Source organism: Egretta garzetta, unplaced genomic scaffold (genome assembly GCF_000687185.1).
Source record: "Egretta garzetta isolate BGI_Z169 unplaced genomic scaffold, ASM68718v1 scaffold297, whole genome shotgun sequence".
Taxonomy (NCBI): Eukaryota; Metazoa; Chordata; class Aves; order Pelecaniformes; family Ardeidae; genus Egretta; species Egretta garzetta.
This window is the reverse complement of record NW_009260410.1, coordinates 4715409-4732042: the sequence shown is the minus strand read 5'-3', so window position 1 is coordinate 4732042 and position 16634 is coordinate 4715409. Positions and strand designations below refer to the sequence as shown.

The following is a 16634-nucleotide window of genomic DNA, read 5'->3' as shown; positions in this document are numbered from 1 at the left end:
TAAATAAAGTCTTCTGTTGGAGTAGGAGTGCTATACTTAGCAATGCAGGGGACACTCCTGTTTGACTCGGGGTGCTTTGACATTGTGTGATGTTAAGAGCTTGAATTGTCCTCCAGTCTGAGTTCTTGGCCTGCCTATGTTCTAAGCTGGTGGCTGCTCATCTAAACATGGTTCTGGGAAGTCCTTTCTTGGAGAGTTTTCATTGTCAGAAAACTTTAGCAAAAGAAATTAAAACTCAAAAAACTAGTTTAGGTCAAGCTGAAGAGAGTGTTCTAAACTTTCTTTGTAAATCAGACTTATTTCAGCTGATTAACATTCAGCTTAAGTGAGGGTGAATGTGTTGGAATAGTGTAAGTAAATCAGTTTCAAACCATTGATTAAACTGTCCCATGCAAACAATTTTTAAGTGTCATTCTGTAGTTCCTTCAGTTCCAGACCCCATCCTTTACTGTCTTCAGTTCTGGGAACAGAGATACTTTTCTTTTTCTGAACTGAAAAGAAAGAAGTATTTCCTATTTTAAAAGTTATTGGGGTATTAAAAATTTAAATTTTATTATTTGGACCCCCAAGGATATATGCTCAATCCAGGTGCAGTTTTGTCTTGGAAGATTTTCCCCTTGTATGTTTTTCTTTCATTTTTTTAAATAAAAGAAGTGTTGAGACAAAACTGCTTTGGACTTCCATAGGTGTTTTCTAATTTCTGATCTTGTCTGTCACACTCTGTCTATCCGCAGTGACTGATACCCATGCAATGAACAGGGTAGTGTTTCTCAGAAGACCACAATTCCTTTAAATATATAAACAGTCAGAGATAATTAAGCATTTAATTATTTTTTTTACTGATAGATTTGGTTGTCATATTTGTTTTTCTCTTTCTCCAGCTTTTGGAAATGCCAAAACTGTGAGGAATGACAACTCGTCTAGATTTGTAAGTATTTTCTTCAAGGCTGAATTTTAAATTCTTTTTGGGGAGCATGTTACGTTGTTGGCTCTTTCTATTTTACCTTTTATCAGCCATCAAGGCATCTATGAGGAGGGAATGAATAATTTGGAGAGAGAACTTTCTTGTAGTTGTCTGAGGACTGTGATATTTGGAGAAGGCAAACACCTCCAGTAGTAATCAGTGTTTTGTTTGGTACATTCAAGCATGTTCTTCCCCAGTGTGGTAGTAGTGCGTTGTTAGCAGTCACCCCTGGTTCACCTCCTTGTTAGAAATCATGTTTTCTGATGTGGGCATAGAGTTCTATGGAGAATCAAAGCAGAGGTTAAAAAAAAATGTAGGAAATGACAATCTGCAAGCAGATATAAACATAATTACAGCGCAACTGGATTATTTAATTTTCTGGCACTGGTGGCTTTAATGTCAGTGACCATATGCCTAGCAAGTAGTCTTTCTGCATGATCTCATTTTCCATCTATATGTATATAATTTTTTGTTAAAATTTCTACTTCAGGTTCTTATTTTCTCTCTGTGGTGTTTCAACCTGTGTTTACAACTTTACTTTTAATACAAACATTTGTAAAGTTACTTTTTTGCTTGTATTCTTTATAGTCAACTGATTGAATTTGGGGGGGGTTAGCATGAGACTGAATGTGGAATTATAGCCATTGACAACTGTGTGTGTGTTAAAGGTTGAAACTAGAGCTGGGAGGGACAGAAGTGTGAGTATTCATCACAGTTTCTCCTGCTAAAGTCAGAAGACTGAATGCAACTTTGTAATTTGCTCACTTGTGTGCAGAATAATAATATAGAGTGGAATGTGGGAAGCAGACAACAGAAGACAATTAGTACAGTGGAAAAATGGTGCATTGCAAGTAAAAGCACATGGATAAAAGCCTGGGATATGGTGACACTGGAGAGTGGCTTTTTTCCCGCATGGGAGACTTCTGTCCCTCTCCCTTCTGATTCTCAAGGGTTGATGGTACTGTTTCCACACAGCTACAAACGCTGCTTCTGCAGCTGCCATTGACCCTGCTTGTGAACAGAGCAAAAGGTCTTCATCGCAGGCCTTGCAGGCTCCACAAGTGTCCACGCAAGCAAGGTCAGGGCCAAACTTTGAGGCAATGTAGAAAATGTCTTTTGATAGAAAGTGTAGAAAAACTGCAGCTATCAGAGTTGACGTACTACAGAAAGGAGGAGGAGACAGCGAAGAGGAGAAGAGGTGCCGTTTGCAAACAGAAGTCTTTCCAGGACAAAGTGCAACCAACTAGTATTTTGCTTTTCAAGTCCTTGCTTATAAACACAAAGCTAAAAATACTTTTGGAAACATCCAGCTGGCCCAGTCCTTGGGAAATTAAAATTTAATTATCTGATTTAATTCTTTATCTCAGAAATTTGAATCGGCTCAGAGTTAACTTCAAACAAGACAGTACAAGTACTGTCCTGTCTAGCCTGCCTCAGCTGCCAGCAAGGAGAAGAATAGAGTTGAAGTAGAGTCAAGACAATCTTGACAAAATACCCAGTAAATTAGAAAATGTCTTTGAGGGAGTCAATGTAAAGTGCTTGGGTTTTATATTCTGTAATTAAAACCAAAAGAGAAAGAAAAAAAGAAAGCTCTTCCTAAATGCAGTGAATAAGGAAGTACAAACACCAGGCTTCTCTTTTCAATAGGTCGCTTTTGTCCTCTGTTAAGTAAGCACCGGAGGGTGATGAGATCATTTCTGTGCATGGCTCGTGGAATTTGGTTGAATTACTACCAGCAATTTTTATTTCTAAACTTCCTCACCAATGTGAGCTGCGCTGCTTTTGCCTTTTCTACACAGTATGGGTCTGTCCATTTTGTCGCTGTTAAACATAGCTGTTACTACATTAAACACTTGTCATGTAAATTAAACTGATGCAAGGACCAGAGCGATCTTCAGAAAAGTCAAACAGAAGTCAAGGAAATGCACTGCGCCAGTACAGCTGAAAATGAAATCGCTTTTGCGGTGACAGCCTGTTAATTGTTGCCGCCAGTCTCCTGAGTTACGAGGCAAAGAGTTCAGTCGGAAAAATCCATCACTTTTACAAGGCAGGCACACGCTTAGGGACAGACACCCCACGATTACTAACAGTAATCATTGCCAGCCAGTCCTTCAAATCCAAACCGAGCAGCTGTCCTTCAACGGCCTTGATCCACACTCAGAGAAGATTTTACACTGAGAAAATAAGTCTGTGTGGAAGATAATTTTTCCCATCATTCTTCTGTTAATAAGCATGGTAATACCTACATGGTCACAAGTATTGTTTAGTGTTCCTGGCGTTCTGGTGAAAGTTTGTGTAACGTGCTTTTTCTTCCCATAACTTTAGAAACTGAGCAAATTACTGGGTTGCATTACAAACCTGATTAAAGCTATTCTCATGAAAATCTCTGGCTGTGATAATGCAATTCTCTTAGAAGCTTTGAATTGTTTTCTATTTTTCAGAATTTGACGGAGTGTACAGGAGGTTGCCAGATTGCTCTTTTAGCCTGTAAAATGACCGACTAACGTAAAAAATGACTTGAGCAGTTTTTCTTAAACAGAACTTACAGTCTTCAAATATGTTGCTTTCACAGGGAAAGTACATGGATATTGAGTTTGATTTCAAGGGTGACCCACTTGGAGGAGTTATAAGCAACTGTGAGTATTACACTTGGTATCAGCATATTAACAGCTTGAAATGTTTTGTTTGAGAAGAAAGATGGTTAAATTATTGAAAAGATCAGCTGCATTTTTCTAATCCATTATGTGATAAATTCTGCTTTTTTATTTTATTGTTTTCTACTGAATAGTGTACCTTAGAGTAAGTGAAAACAGACTTGAAGTAAGCATGAATAATGAATGTACTGTATTGTTTAAAAGATGCGGAGTAATGTGCGTGGGTTTGTATATTGTCTCTGAAGCTGGTAGCAGATGGATAAGGGTATCTGAGGCTCTTTTTGTACTTGAATCCCTGGGATCAGTTGTGTTACTTGATGTGATGGGTCATGTGTTTATGGCAGATGATGTCTGAGTTACACTGATTTGTAATTTGTAAGAGCGATACAAAGTATGCTGGAGAACACCACGAGGTGGGTATGTTTATTTGAAATCAAAGCATTCTGTACTACTTTTAACACACCTCATGATTAAAAGAAGTTAAAAGTAGGCTTATCATGAAAGAGGATGAACAGCTGTTGCGTTCAGGCAGGAGAAAGGTGGCCTTGGAGGTTGTTACCTGACGTGAGGATGCTGCTACGAAATCTATAGCGATTCAGAAATTTTAACCAGCTCTCTTGGGAAGAAAGAGGCTGGGAACCAAATGCCAGCCCAGGATGCTTTGACTTGCTTTCCTTTCAAGAGTTTAAATGCAGCTTTGAAAAGAAATTGCTTTTCTGTGCTATATAAAGCTACATTTGTTTGTTTTTCTTATTTTTGAAAGGGGATGGAGGAGGGCAGTGAGTGACTATACTAGGTGTCACTGACCTAGCCTTGACCTCTCTTCCCACTCAGCCAAATTCATCGCTGTTTCTAAAGACTGACTTTTGACTCCATTGGAATTTTACTGGTTGTGAAATAATGACAATCATCCAAGGTGAACTGAACTCTCCATATATAATATAAACATTTTAAAACGTTGTGAAGAATTCTACGCATAAACATAGGGTTTGAGTTTTTTTCATAGGGCAAACATTTTTTCTGGACCACGTCACCTTTTGGAACTGTGCCTGAAAGAGCATGATTTTTGCAACAGAGTACATCTTGAAACTCAAAGCAATCACTGTTTAAGTGTTTATGGCTATCTATTAACTTTGACATTTGGCAGTCAATGAAATTAGAGGCCAAACATATTCAGTGTATTCATTGATAATTAAATGTGAACGAAAAGGTTCTGGCAGGCTAGCTGTGGTGTTTGTTTCTTTTTATTTCATATTCAAAATAGATACATAAAAATGAACCCTCCTTTGTAGAGTGGACATTCACCGGTTTGTCTTTGAAAGTACCGTGCAGAGTCACCTAATTAAAATATTGCATCATATCAAAAGGCAATCGAAATAGCTACTCTGTAGTTTATCTACCTTATAAATCTTTGCATGTTGTAATTATAATTTTACATGTAATTGTAATGATGTTATGACATACGTAATCATGGGGAGACATATTTTTAGATCTTCCTAAAAGTTTTCTATTTTAGGCATTCTCCCTGTCTTCTCACATGTAAGAAATATGTAATAGCAAGAAGTGGAATTTAAATTTTAAAATAAAGACGTGTAAGCCCTGTTGTGGAAAAGAGGTTACTTGTTGAACTATGAAAGACCCCATGGTTGACAGGGTATGTCACAGGTAAATACTGACTTCCTGTTGCTGTGTGCTAATATCTCATCTTTGATTTAATGTTCGCAAAATTTGGTAGTGCATCCATCTCTCTTTAAAAGAGAGTTTGAATTCTATGCAGTCTTAAAGCAAGTTTGTTGTCCTGCCTTAGATCTTTTCCACACGTCTGCAGCATTGCATTGCAACAGAAATGTTTCTGTTGTGAGATGTCACCATTCTGGAGATATCGGGGGCTTAAATTCTTTTAAACTACTCACAATTTTCTCTGGTTTTAGTCAAATTTAGAATTTGTTGTCTTAATTCATTAAGTAGAAGTCAAGTAGTGCTGAAGTTTCCTATCCTTAAAAGGGAAAGTATGATTAGTTTGTTCATAAATATTCTTTGCTTTCTGACCATCTGTTGGTTTGGTGTTAACATGATGTGAAGATGATACCATAATATTTTGATTAAACTTTAATAGTTGATGAGCCTGATTTCCAAACATCAATGAAGTTAGTGGGCTTTTTGGATCGCAGCCTGCGTCACCAAGCTGTACTTCATACTGTGAGAGCCTGGAAGCAGGCACAGTGAACACCTAGTATATTTTGGTGGCAAGAAGGGTAATGAAGATAAGCTACTAATTTTATCAGACTGGTAAAGATAAGCAGAGACCCATTAGGCTAAAAGGTCTTGTTTGAAATGGTCTGGTCTTTCCTACTCCAAAGTGCTGTGGAGCTCTATGAAAGGCCAGTCAATCTGCCCGCGAACCCTCCATGTCACGACTGATGCTATTGTGACCTCCCCTTGGGCCATTCTCTTGGTGCCCTTCAGTGACCTCTTCCTTCTTAATGACAGGGGTTCACCTATGAGTGAACCTTTTGGGGGATGGAGCTAGAGGGTAAAATTATCATGACGGTGCATACTGCAGTGCCGGTGCTGTCTGGTTTGCAGTGAATGGAAAAGTCCATGGGCTTTAGCAAGAGCTGAGAAATCTGAAATGTTTAATGTGCTGTAAATTGAAAGGTAAATATTTTGAGTAAAATTAGAATGGGAATAATAAAATAGAAGGGATTGTAATGGAAGAGGCTTGTAACATCTCTTAAGTCAGAACTAGTATGTTCCCAAACTTAAGATAATTTTATGTTTGAACAGCATAAAATACATATAGACTCATTACATGTACATTATGTGGCTGCTCAGAGCTTCTGAGCGCACTGATTTGTAAGGCATCCGACATATTGCTATATCATGGTGTACAGCCATGAAAAGAAACTGAGAGTGGAAAATTTGAGATTAACGTGATTTATGCAATCTTTAAGAGTATTACTTCAGTCAGGAAATCTTTCCCCTTAGACTGAAAAAGAAAAATGATTTCAGGTAGCATGTGCTGCACTTGTTTGATCCTATGTCGGCAGCAGCTGGGGCATGGGGGTGAGCAGAAGGGTGAAGAAGGCTGAGTAAGCTGAGGCACGTAGTAAGCCTGAGTCAGTTGAATCCTCCCTTTTTGTTATTTTTCTGTGAAGGTCCTGGCTTGTTTTCCTAATGGGTGGGAGATGCTGGGATCTGTGTAAGGTGAGGTGTGCAGCCCTAGTGCAAGCTAACAGCCAGCCCATCCATTCACGGGCTGACCTGTTTCACATCTGTGAGCTCTCCTGAATGCTAAACCCTTGCTGTACCTGTGTCACCTGTGGCTGGAGATATCCCATCTCTGTTTTGTAACAAACACCAGTCCCTGCCTAAAGGTATGCTGTGCCCTAAAATGCATTTACAAACAGGTGAATTGCATTTGCATTTTCTCTCACTGAACTGAGTATGAGTTGCATCTGCTCTTCCTGTCCTCCTGTGGGAAGTTTATGGTTGCTGCTGTTGCAGTGAACGCTCTTGTCAGTGCTTATGTGCTCAGAGGGTTTTTTCCAGAGCACTTGTGAAGAAAGGCAGTTGGAGTGCTGGGTAAGTAACTTGCTTTCACCTGAGTGTAATACTGTGGAAGTAAATTACAGACACCATCAATACTATTCTTAGTTTTCCATTTATTGTAACTACCACGTTAGTGGCGATGGAAGCAGGAGAAAGGAAAACAGTAGTTTCTTTTCCACCTGTAATTACAGAATAAAATATATTTTATGTAAAGTGGGTATGTTTGCTTTCAAAGTAATAGGTGCTAATGGCAATAGCTTATTCAAGCTCTAGAATATGACTCCATCCACAGATGCTCAGTCTGACTTGTGCTCAAGGAGATGTTTGTGTGTGCACTTGGTTCATTAGTTTTGTGTACACTTAATTTTATGGTTGAAATAGTTCTTCATGGTACAGTCTGAAATGTTTTACACTTGCAGTTGTGTAGCCTTTTTGAAAAGTAGGGATCTTGTGATATCTTTCCCAGAATATTTGTAAGTCTTAAATTTTCACATTTCATCTGGGATTTCCTGCTGCAAGATACATGGTTTTTTAGTTTTAGGTGATCTTTCCTAATCCGCCTAAGGCCTTCAGTGATTTAATGATTAACTAGAAGATAATAGTGGTGCAGATGAAGTACAGTATAAGGAATGCCTGCTTTTGAAACACCATTTTTAACCAGCACAGTGTACTTAAAGTCTAAATAATAACTGGTTAAGAAAGTGCCCTGTTTAGCCATTTTTCCAACAACAACATGAAAGAAACCCGTATTTATCTAAAGCAATAACTTTTTTACGTTAGCAAAGTGGGAGTGATAACTTTACAACTTACTCTTCTTTACAACTTGTTCGTTCGTTTTAAAAGACAAAAGCAATTACCCACTTAGTGAGAAACCAACAACTCAGGCTGTTGATTTTAATTATGTGATTGCTGTTAGTAATCTCCTTTGCTCAGGGAAATACAATTCAAATTTTACAGCTAGATATTTTGGAAGGAGATACTCATTCTTGTTACGACTTTTTAATCTTAACTTGCTCCAACATCTGCCATGGTGTTTCAGTTAGCACAACTGCCCCTTTTAGGCAATTGCCTTGCCTAAATTAGGAAGTGTTTTTTAAAAAAAGACCCAACAAACTACACTAACCATTTTGACTAGCTCATTTTTAAACATCACTTATCACTTGAGTAATCGGGATTTAAGACTCCTATAATTGTGCAATAGTTGTTTTTTCACTGCACATACTGCCCAGATAGTAGGTTTTGTTTGATACAATTATGGATCATTTCATTCAAGAGAACATTATTATTACTTGGTGGGAATGTGAAAAAGTTCCTGAGAAACCACTACTGTATTTTCTTTTTATTCAGTGACTTTTTTTGATCACTGCTGAAGAATCGAGGTAGAAAAACAGAAAACATAATTTAACATAAGGTGGGTATAGAGATAAGCTTCCGTGACTAGAAAATGTTCTGTAACTTTGGCTGAATAGCTAAAAAGGTCCTTGGTCATGGCCAGCTGAAGAGAATATGACTAAACCAAACTTTTTCTGGATTATTCAGAATGTAACAAGGTAGTGTTGCCTTTTTTTTTTTTTTTTTTTTTTTTTTTGTAGTGTTTACTTATTCCTTTCTTGAATGTTGGTTCAATTTCTAGTATATTTAGAGAAATACAAATATCCTAATTTTTTTCTGCATCACTCAAGTTCATGTCTCAAGTAACTGAAAAGAAATAATGTAAATTTGTACATTAGAGTTTCCAGAGGTAATCAGCATCTATTTCTTTTTTTCTTTCATGTTGAGTTTGGTCGAATGGTTTAGCAGGATGCTTACACAGATTCCTTGCATTCACACCAGTGTTATCTAGGAATAACAAATAATCTTCAGAACCTGAGGGATGTAGCTGGATCGAGTCATCTGAATCAATGGATATTCAGACAATATGGACCTTTCCAAAACAATTTAATTTTTACAGTTGCTTTGATGCACATAAAATGTTAAATGTTTCAGTTCAAGCAGAAGCAGTGTTAGATAGTGCAGGAAGAATACCTAATCCATAAATACGCCATATTCAGTTTTGTATCTTCTCTCTAGATAATTCTGTGTAGTCTTTATACATAATTTACATAGAACATATAACAAAATGCAATATGCATAGAGTTTTGGGGGTTTTGCTTGTGTGTGTTTTTATATAGATAAGCACTATTTGTCCACACATGCCACTGTAAACAGAATTACCAAGTGGATGCATGCAGAAATCTGATGTGCATCTTTGTCTCTTCTCTTTTGACTCTTCAGTCCACAGAATTTGTAATTGCGTAAGAATTAACACAAAAGTTACTTGTTGTGCAGTGGTTGCTTTAAGGAAAATGTATTTGGTTGATTTATTAAAGTCCAAATTAGGGCAAACAAAGGGAAGAAGTTTTCTTAGGAGTAGGGCAGATGGTCTGGATCTTTTCTACCATTCTGATTTCATTCTGCATGAGGGCATAAAAGAAAAAAAGCAGAGAATGAATACAGCTTTAAAACGAATTGGTAACAACTGCTTTTTTAAGGTAAATACCGGGGTTTTTTGCCAGTAACTGCTTTCTGGAGCCTTTTTCCTCTATTACGAAGGCTGACAGAATATGGAATATTGGGACTTCGGAAAACTGACTGTTAATTAGTTAACCTCCTTGCTTCTAAAAAGATATAAGTAAGATAAACTGTGGTGAAAAAGCTAAGAGTTATCCTTCTAACATAACTCATTTGACATATGCTCAAGAAACTGTTTGTTAAATCTGCTGAAGGCATGCATGTAATTAGAAGGCTTACATATAATATTTTGCCAAGATATGTAGCTAAGCTTTTATGACAACGTTTGAGTAAATTTATATATAGAATGTTTTTAAATCCAAATAAGCCAAACCACTTCACAAACTTCATTGCTTCAACATCCTTTGAAAATACAGCTGTTTCCTGAAGTGTGTGTAGCCACCGCAGGAGCTGAAGTTGTTTATTTCTTTGAGATTAAATTCAGCTGCAATCCGTTCCAACACTTCACTGGAGAACCTTCACAGCCAGCGTGACTCTGAACTGCCTGGCGCTCACCTTGCCTTTCTCAGCCCAAGTATTAACGCTTGGATGGTGGGCCAGCCTCTCCCTTTTAGTTATGAATTAAAAACTAGAGAGGATCAGGTAACCAATATTTAGGCTAACTAACTGGATAGTCGAGGAGGGGAGCCCCAACCTTAGGTGAGGTCAGAGGTATTGAGGTTGTACACTAGGCTGCTGGTGAGAACTACACCTTCTAATCTGTGCCTTTCCAACATAGCATCAGCCATCAGATGTTAGTCATCTGTGATTTAAAAAAAAAAAAAAAAGAAAAAAAAAAGCAAAAGTGGAAATCTGTAACCTGCCCCATCCTAATGTAAAGATGAGCTGCTGGCAATATGGGACAGTCACTTGTTTGGGTGTATCTTGGGTGTACTTTGTCATCAGAATGCGCAAAACTTCCAGGTGCTGAAACAGGGCCACCTTTGGAAGGAAAGAGACTGTAGGGTTATTGAGTTATTAAAAACACAAATGTTTGTTCAAACAAGGCTAAAGTTCTGAAGTGGTGAAGAGGTATTCGTCTTCATACAGTCAGATGCTCTGGCTGTTGGGAGCTATATTCACTGTTTCCTACTACAGTGGCTGTACTTCTTCTCTTGAGCAATTGCATGCTTATGGAATAACGTAGTTCAGCTGGTCTGTAAAATACTTGAAACTCATCCTACTGTAAGCCAACTAGAAGATTCATAATACTGTCTGAGTTTTGTCATTGTTGTCACTGGCTAATTATTGGAGCAGAAATTGGTTTTTGAATGTCTTGCTGTAGTTTATTTGGAGGAGGGCCTGCTGAGGCTTGTATAATTTTGTGGGTTAAAGTTTGGTCTTTGGTTCCTATTCCACAAGAAAGGGTGTAAGCTGAGGTAATTACAGCAGGCAACACAGGCGCAACATTGTGAAATACAAATACACCCTTTTGCACTCCTCCTTGCTTCTCCATTCACGGAGCAAGCTCCAGGGCAGATGCTCCCTCTCAGGCTAAGCCCTGGTGTGCCAGAAAGCCGGCGGAGTCCAGGGGCTGCAGCCCGGCACAGAGGCATCCGCTCCCCAACTGCTCCTCCATGATGGGGCTGGAGGGGGGGTTGCAGCACTAAGATGGCTGCACTGAGCACCACCTCCAACTTTCCGGATTGCGAAGACTAAGCAGGCTCAGTTTCAGGAGGAATGGAAATCCGAGGAAAGGTGTAGTAGCATCTCCATCAGATATTATAGTAGCCAGGCAGGGGAAGTGTTTAGCAACCCCACGTGTCCTTAAATGAATTGATGTTCCCTGAGTTTTACCTTCGTAAAACCTCATCTCAACTTTGTGGAAGCTCTTCTGAACAGTGACATCTAAGCTGTGGTAATTTCCCTTTTGGGGGCTTTCTTCTCGCATGGGCGCAGCTTAGAGAGAACTTAACCCCAGTCAAAGCGAGCTGTGGTGGGTACGGACTGGTGGTAGGTGCATGGAGGAACTCCTTTGCTGTGCACTTGGAATGAGGCACCTAATGTCTTTATGTTGCTGAATATGTGTAGCTTAAGAGAAACTGTATAGTGGGAACTGTGGGTTTGCTACCTGGAAAAATGGTGTGGAGCCCTCATGTGCCAGTGAGAAAAGAAGGAAAAACTTTTTCTTTTGTACAAAACCAGTGAACGACACCGATACCTGTTCTCTTACTGCATCCCTCTCCTGGTGCACTGAGGACCACAGCCTCTCAGTGCAGTACAGGCTGAGCAACCTTTGTATTGTCACCTCCATGGTAAATATGATGTAAAGTCTGAAGTGTTTGCAATGTGTTACAAGTCAGTCCGCTTCTGCTGGCTGCCTGGATTCCTACCCTTGTTGGTAAGGCTTAGAAATGCGCCCGTCACTAATGGCAGTGGACGAAGCAATCTTCTTGTCATACTGCTCAGTCAGTGCAGCGATGCTTTTCAAAGTGCCACTTTTCCATTTCGCTTTTAAGTGTCTTATGATGGAGCTTCTGTCAGTCCCACTGGGAATTTTTTCATGGTCTGATGCACCTGAGGATCACGAAGTGCTACACGATTACTCAGTTTAAAATCTTTCTTTATTTGGCTTCCCCCTTTCATGTACCCATCTTTCATGTGCTTAGCCTGTTAACATTTCAGCTCTTTTCAAACCTTCACCCATACAATCATTCTCACCAAATCTTAATTTTGTGGTGGTACTATAAATTGGTTGATGTCTTTTGAGCGCATTGCTGCCCTGAACTGAGTTTTCTTTGCAGCTCATAGGCTGCAGCATTTAGAAGTGTAGTGAGCTTATTTGAGAAATATGTATTAATGTGATACACTGTGATAAGGTTTGTGCCTACCATTTATCATCTTCTAATTTGATGATGATGATATAAAGCAATGAGGTAGAAAACAATGGGGGATTATACTCATATTAAAGGTTTTTGCTCCAACAATCTTTCCCTGACCTGTGAGATTTTGTTTGCTTGTTTAGATCTGCTAGAGAAGTCTCGTGTTGTTAAGCAGCCAAGAGGTGAAAGAAACTTCCACATTTTCTATCAGATACTGTCTGGTGCATCAGAAGACTTCCTCTGTAAGTGTTGCCCTTGTGCCATTTTCAGATATGAGCCTTCTTTATACTTAATGTGCTGTTCCACACATGTCTTCTTTTGTGGGAAATGTGATATTGATTCATTTTTCAAATTATTGGTGGTAGTGGCAATAGTAATACCTGAAGTAAAAATATGGTTTGTTATTATCCAGATATCTGAGTCAGAACTGTTTTTATGATGTATTATAAACAATGAAGAAAGGCTGTTCTTGTTCAGAAGGCTTGTAATTAAAAGATACGTAAAGAAAACTTAATCCTACTAACAGTCACAACAGTTCTTGACAATACTGGTTATGGGATAAAAGAGCTACTAACAAGAATGCTGTAGCTAATGATATTTTTGTTTTATTTACTAGGCAAACTCAAACTGGAGCGGGACTTCAGCAGATACAACTACCTGGGCCTTGATTCTGCCAAAGTGAATGGAGTGGATGATGCTGCAAACTTCAGAACAGTTAGGGTAAGAAGTAACAGGGGCTGGGTGTAACCCCAAAGCGCTCAACACTAATGCAGAGTTCTTACGCCTTTGGTCTGGCTGTTCGCTCTGGGCTGGGCTTGGAGGGCTGTCTTTTCTGAGTGCTAGCCCTCTTCAGGCAAGGGTATCACGTGTTTGCACAGGGAAGCTTAGCTACAGCTAGAAAATACAAAGAACCAAGTTTATGGAGTTTTCTAGAGGGAATACAAAAAAAGACCAAAAGAAAGAAAAAAAAGGAAGGGAAAAAAAAAAAAAACAGACCCCTTGATCAGATCATGGAAAAGGCTATATTGTGTATTTGCTTATGATGGCAGTGACTGAGCTTCATGAACCAGGTGATGCTGACCAAGTTGAAAGAAAAACAGGGCTGGGATGGTTCTCAAGATGATTTATTGTGATGTTTTTGCTTGATTGTACTCAGGGACAAGAAGAATACAGGACCCTGTTACCCAGTGTATGCAAATTTAGATTCTGCAAGCTACCGGCTTTTAGAGCAAGAGTGGACTGAGCAGACAGCAGTACCTGTTCATCTGACTGTGAAAAAATGGGTTCTGCATTTTAGAAACCCATAAACTGAACGAATCCTAGAAGTGGACTGGACTGACATGCCAGTTCAATTGCCAGATCTTCTTTAACATGTCTTTCATATGAAAAAACTTACTTATCTAAGCATAGTAATTATATCATGTTCTTTTTGTAGCAAAAGTGATCATAAAATACTTCTAATTTACGCTAATACAGATAAACGGTGAATTTTGCAAGTATAATCTGTTTAAATGTAGATTCTTTTATCTCATATTTTTATCTGTTCCCTTTCCAGAACGCAATGCAGATTGTTGGTTTTATGGATCATGAAACACAGTCTGTTTTTGAAGTGGTGGCAGCCGTTCTGAAATTGGGAAATATTGAATTTAAGCCTGAATCTCGTGTGAATGGCCTAGATGAAAGTAAAATCAAAGATAAAAATGGTAAGATGAGATTAGTGATGGGAGGAAAAACACTAATTTGTCTGAAGTTATTATTAATTTTGTAGTTTCTGTAGACATACAGTATCCTTACAGATGTATTAAATTACATTGTTTCCAAAACTCACCCACAGGCAAATATGGGTTGAATTCTGTGCAATTTCAATTGCCCCGTTTGAAATTCCAAAAAAACTTGTACTTTCTTTTTTCCCCACTTTATTAACACTTTCTTCCAAAATGTTAAATGGTGCTATGCATTTCTGTAACTGCTTGGTTATTCTGCAGTGGAGGCTTTTATGTTCTTTTGTAGTAGGGCATCTCTGCCTGTAATGTCAGATTCATTTGGTCATGCTTTTGCAGTTGATACATTTTGAAAATTCATTTATTTTCATTTAAAAGTTTTTCATAATGAAAAATAGTCTGTGATAAATGGAAGAAAAGGGTTTTTTTTCACAAAAATAATCAGATAGAAAGTGTTTTCAAAACCAATAACTCTGTTTCCTCATGCTGTTCATGTTTTTGAAAACTTTGCTTGGCAGGGCAGGGGGGAGAGAGTGTGGATAACACCCACTTCTGTTGAAGAAAACCTGTTTTGGGAAAATACTGAACTACTTTAAAGCTAATAGTTTCGAGGAAGAAGCAGCAATAATACGAAAGGATTTGTTATATTTACACTCTCCTTTTTCATGCTAGAACTCAAGGAAATCTGCGAGTTGACGGGTATAGACCAGTCTGTATTGGAAAGAGCTTTCAGCTTCCGGACGGTTGAAGCCAAGCAAGAGAAAGTTTCAACAACACTAAATGTGGCTCAGGTAAAAAGAGGTCCTGATTTTAAAGGAAAGAATAGTTTTAAATGTCAATTTATTCTACATGACTAAACCATAACTGCCCAAATAAAAACTACAACTAATAGGCTGTACTGAATAAAACATATCACTAGCATAAGTGTGTTTTTTCTTTGGCCGTTTCTAAGTGTTCGAAAATACTGGATATTTTGTTTTTATGTGTGAATTACCTGAAAAAGATGAGGAAAATGTTGCAGAGAATGAAAAAATGAAACAGTTCTGCACAAAACGCATGCTGAAAGTCTTGTGGCAGACTGGTTTTGTTTAGAGCAACTGGTGTAACTTCATGTGAGTTGTATGCCCTGGGCTGCAGAAAAACTCTTGCTTCCGGTGTGCATTTGTCTCTCTAACGCTGCAGAGCCAGTGTGACTGCCACCTGTGTCTCATCAGCTCAGGCTTGCAGGAATGTCCCTAACCGCAGCTGCTCAAGTCCCTTTGCTTAGGATTAAGATGGAGCATGTGAGCCTTCCAAGGATATCCGGAGGAGCAGGAAGGGAGTCGAAGGGCCCTGCTCCTGGCTGCTGTTCCAGCCAGCCTGCGGCCAGGAAGGCAGGGGGGTGCTCCAGCAAGCTGCCGATGCTGCCAAAGTGTCCTGGCACCCCTGGCCTGGCTCCAGTGGCTGCTTAGGCAAGAGGCACTTCTGCCTGAGCTGTTCCCACTCTGTTCATAGCATCTTTAAGAAACATCAGTAATGTAAAAAGTTTGGGATTAGGCCAGCATTTATAACATTTTTCTTCTTTCTTCTGTTTAGGCTTATTACGCCCGTGATGCTCTGGCTAAGAATTTATACAGTCGGCTGTTCTCTTGGCTTGTTACCAGAATCAATGAGAGCATTAAGGTATTGCTGTTTTGTGCCTTTAAAAAAAAATAAAAATCAATAAAAATCCTTTAAATTAAAGTGGACAGTGAAACTGTATTTGCCAATTTAATTTTTCCTGCTTTTACGCTGTTACACATGGTACAGGTGGATAACTGTATCACAGCTCAATAAATTGCTGTCATCTCTGTTTTTAAGCTTATGAAAATATTCATGTTAAGTGTATTTTGGGTAACCATACTTAACATTTTAGTTTACAGAATTGACAGCCTACATATGAGATACATTAGTTTTCTTGATTCCCAAATATGAAATGTACAGATGATTGACTCATTTAATTTTTTTTAAGGCACAAACAAAAGTGAGAAAGAAGGTAATGGGAGTGCTGGACATCTATGGCTTTGAAATTTTTGAGGTAAGACCTTTATAATGGTAAACATTTAATGTGAGAGCTGTTATTAAAGCTTAATAGAGTAATTCATGAATTTGTAATCGGAATACATGTAATTTGAATCAAGTATGTCATTCCTGACAAAAAAACACTGGAAAAGTAAGCCAAAGAGAGATGTCTTAGCATGTCTGGCAATTGAAACAAAAATTTATGAAAGTCAAACTTGTGTTTTTACACCATAGGTAAATAAATATTTATGATGGGTAAGCTAAATATGTTTTGTTGTGACATACATTCTGAGCATAAGTGAAACTCTGGCAGTGTCATTTCTGCCCTGAG

The 16634-nt window shown here is 38.5% G+C and overlaps 1 protein-coding gene across 2 annotated transcripts in view; it reads left to right on the top strand.

The window, feature by feature from the left end:
- Window positions 1-16634, top strand: part of MYO1B (myosin IB) — a 194520-nt gene that overhangs the window by 136546 nt on the left and 41340 nt on the right. For both annotated transcript variants that reach the window (XM_009643591.2, XM_035899045.1), the window contains exons 7-14: window positions 882-928; window positions 3537-3600; window positions 12686-12784; window positions 13159-13262; window positions 14098-14245; window positions 14936-15054; window positions 15839-15925; window positions 16254-16319. In XM_009643591.2, coding sequence (XP_009641886.2) covers window positions 882-928; window positions 3537-3600; window positions 12686-12784; window positions 13159-13262; window positions 14098-14245; window positions 14936-15054; window positions 15839-15925; window positions 16254-16319 — 734 coding nt within the window. The remainder of the gene's footprint in view (window positions 1-881; window positions 929-3536; window positions 3601-12685; window positions 12785-13158; window positions 13263-14097; window positions 14246-14935; window positions 15055-15838; window positions 15926-16253; window positions 16320-16634) is intronic.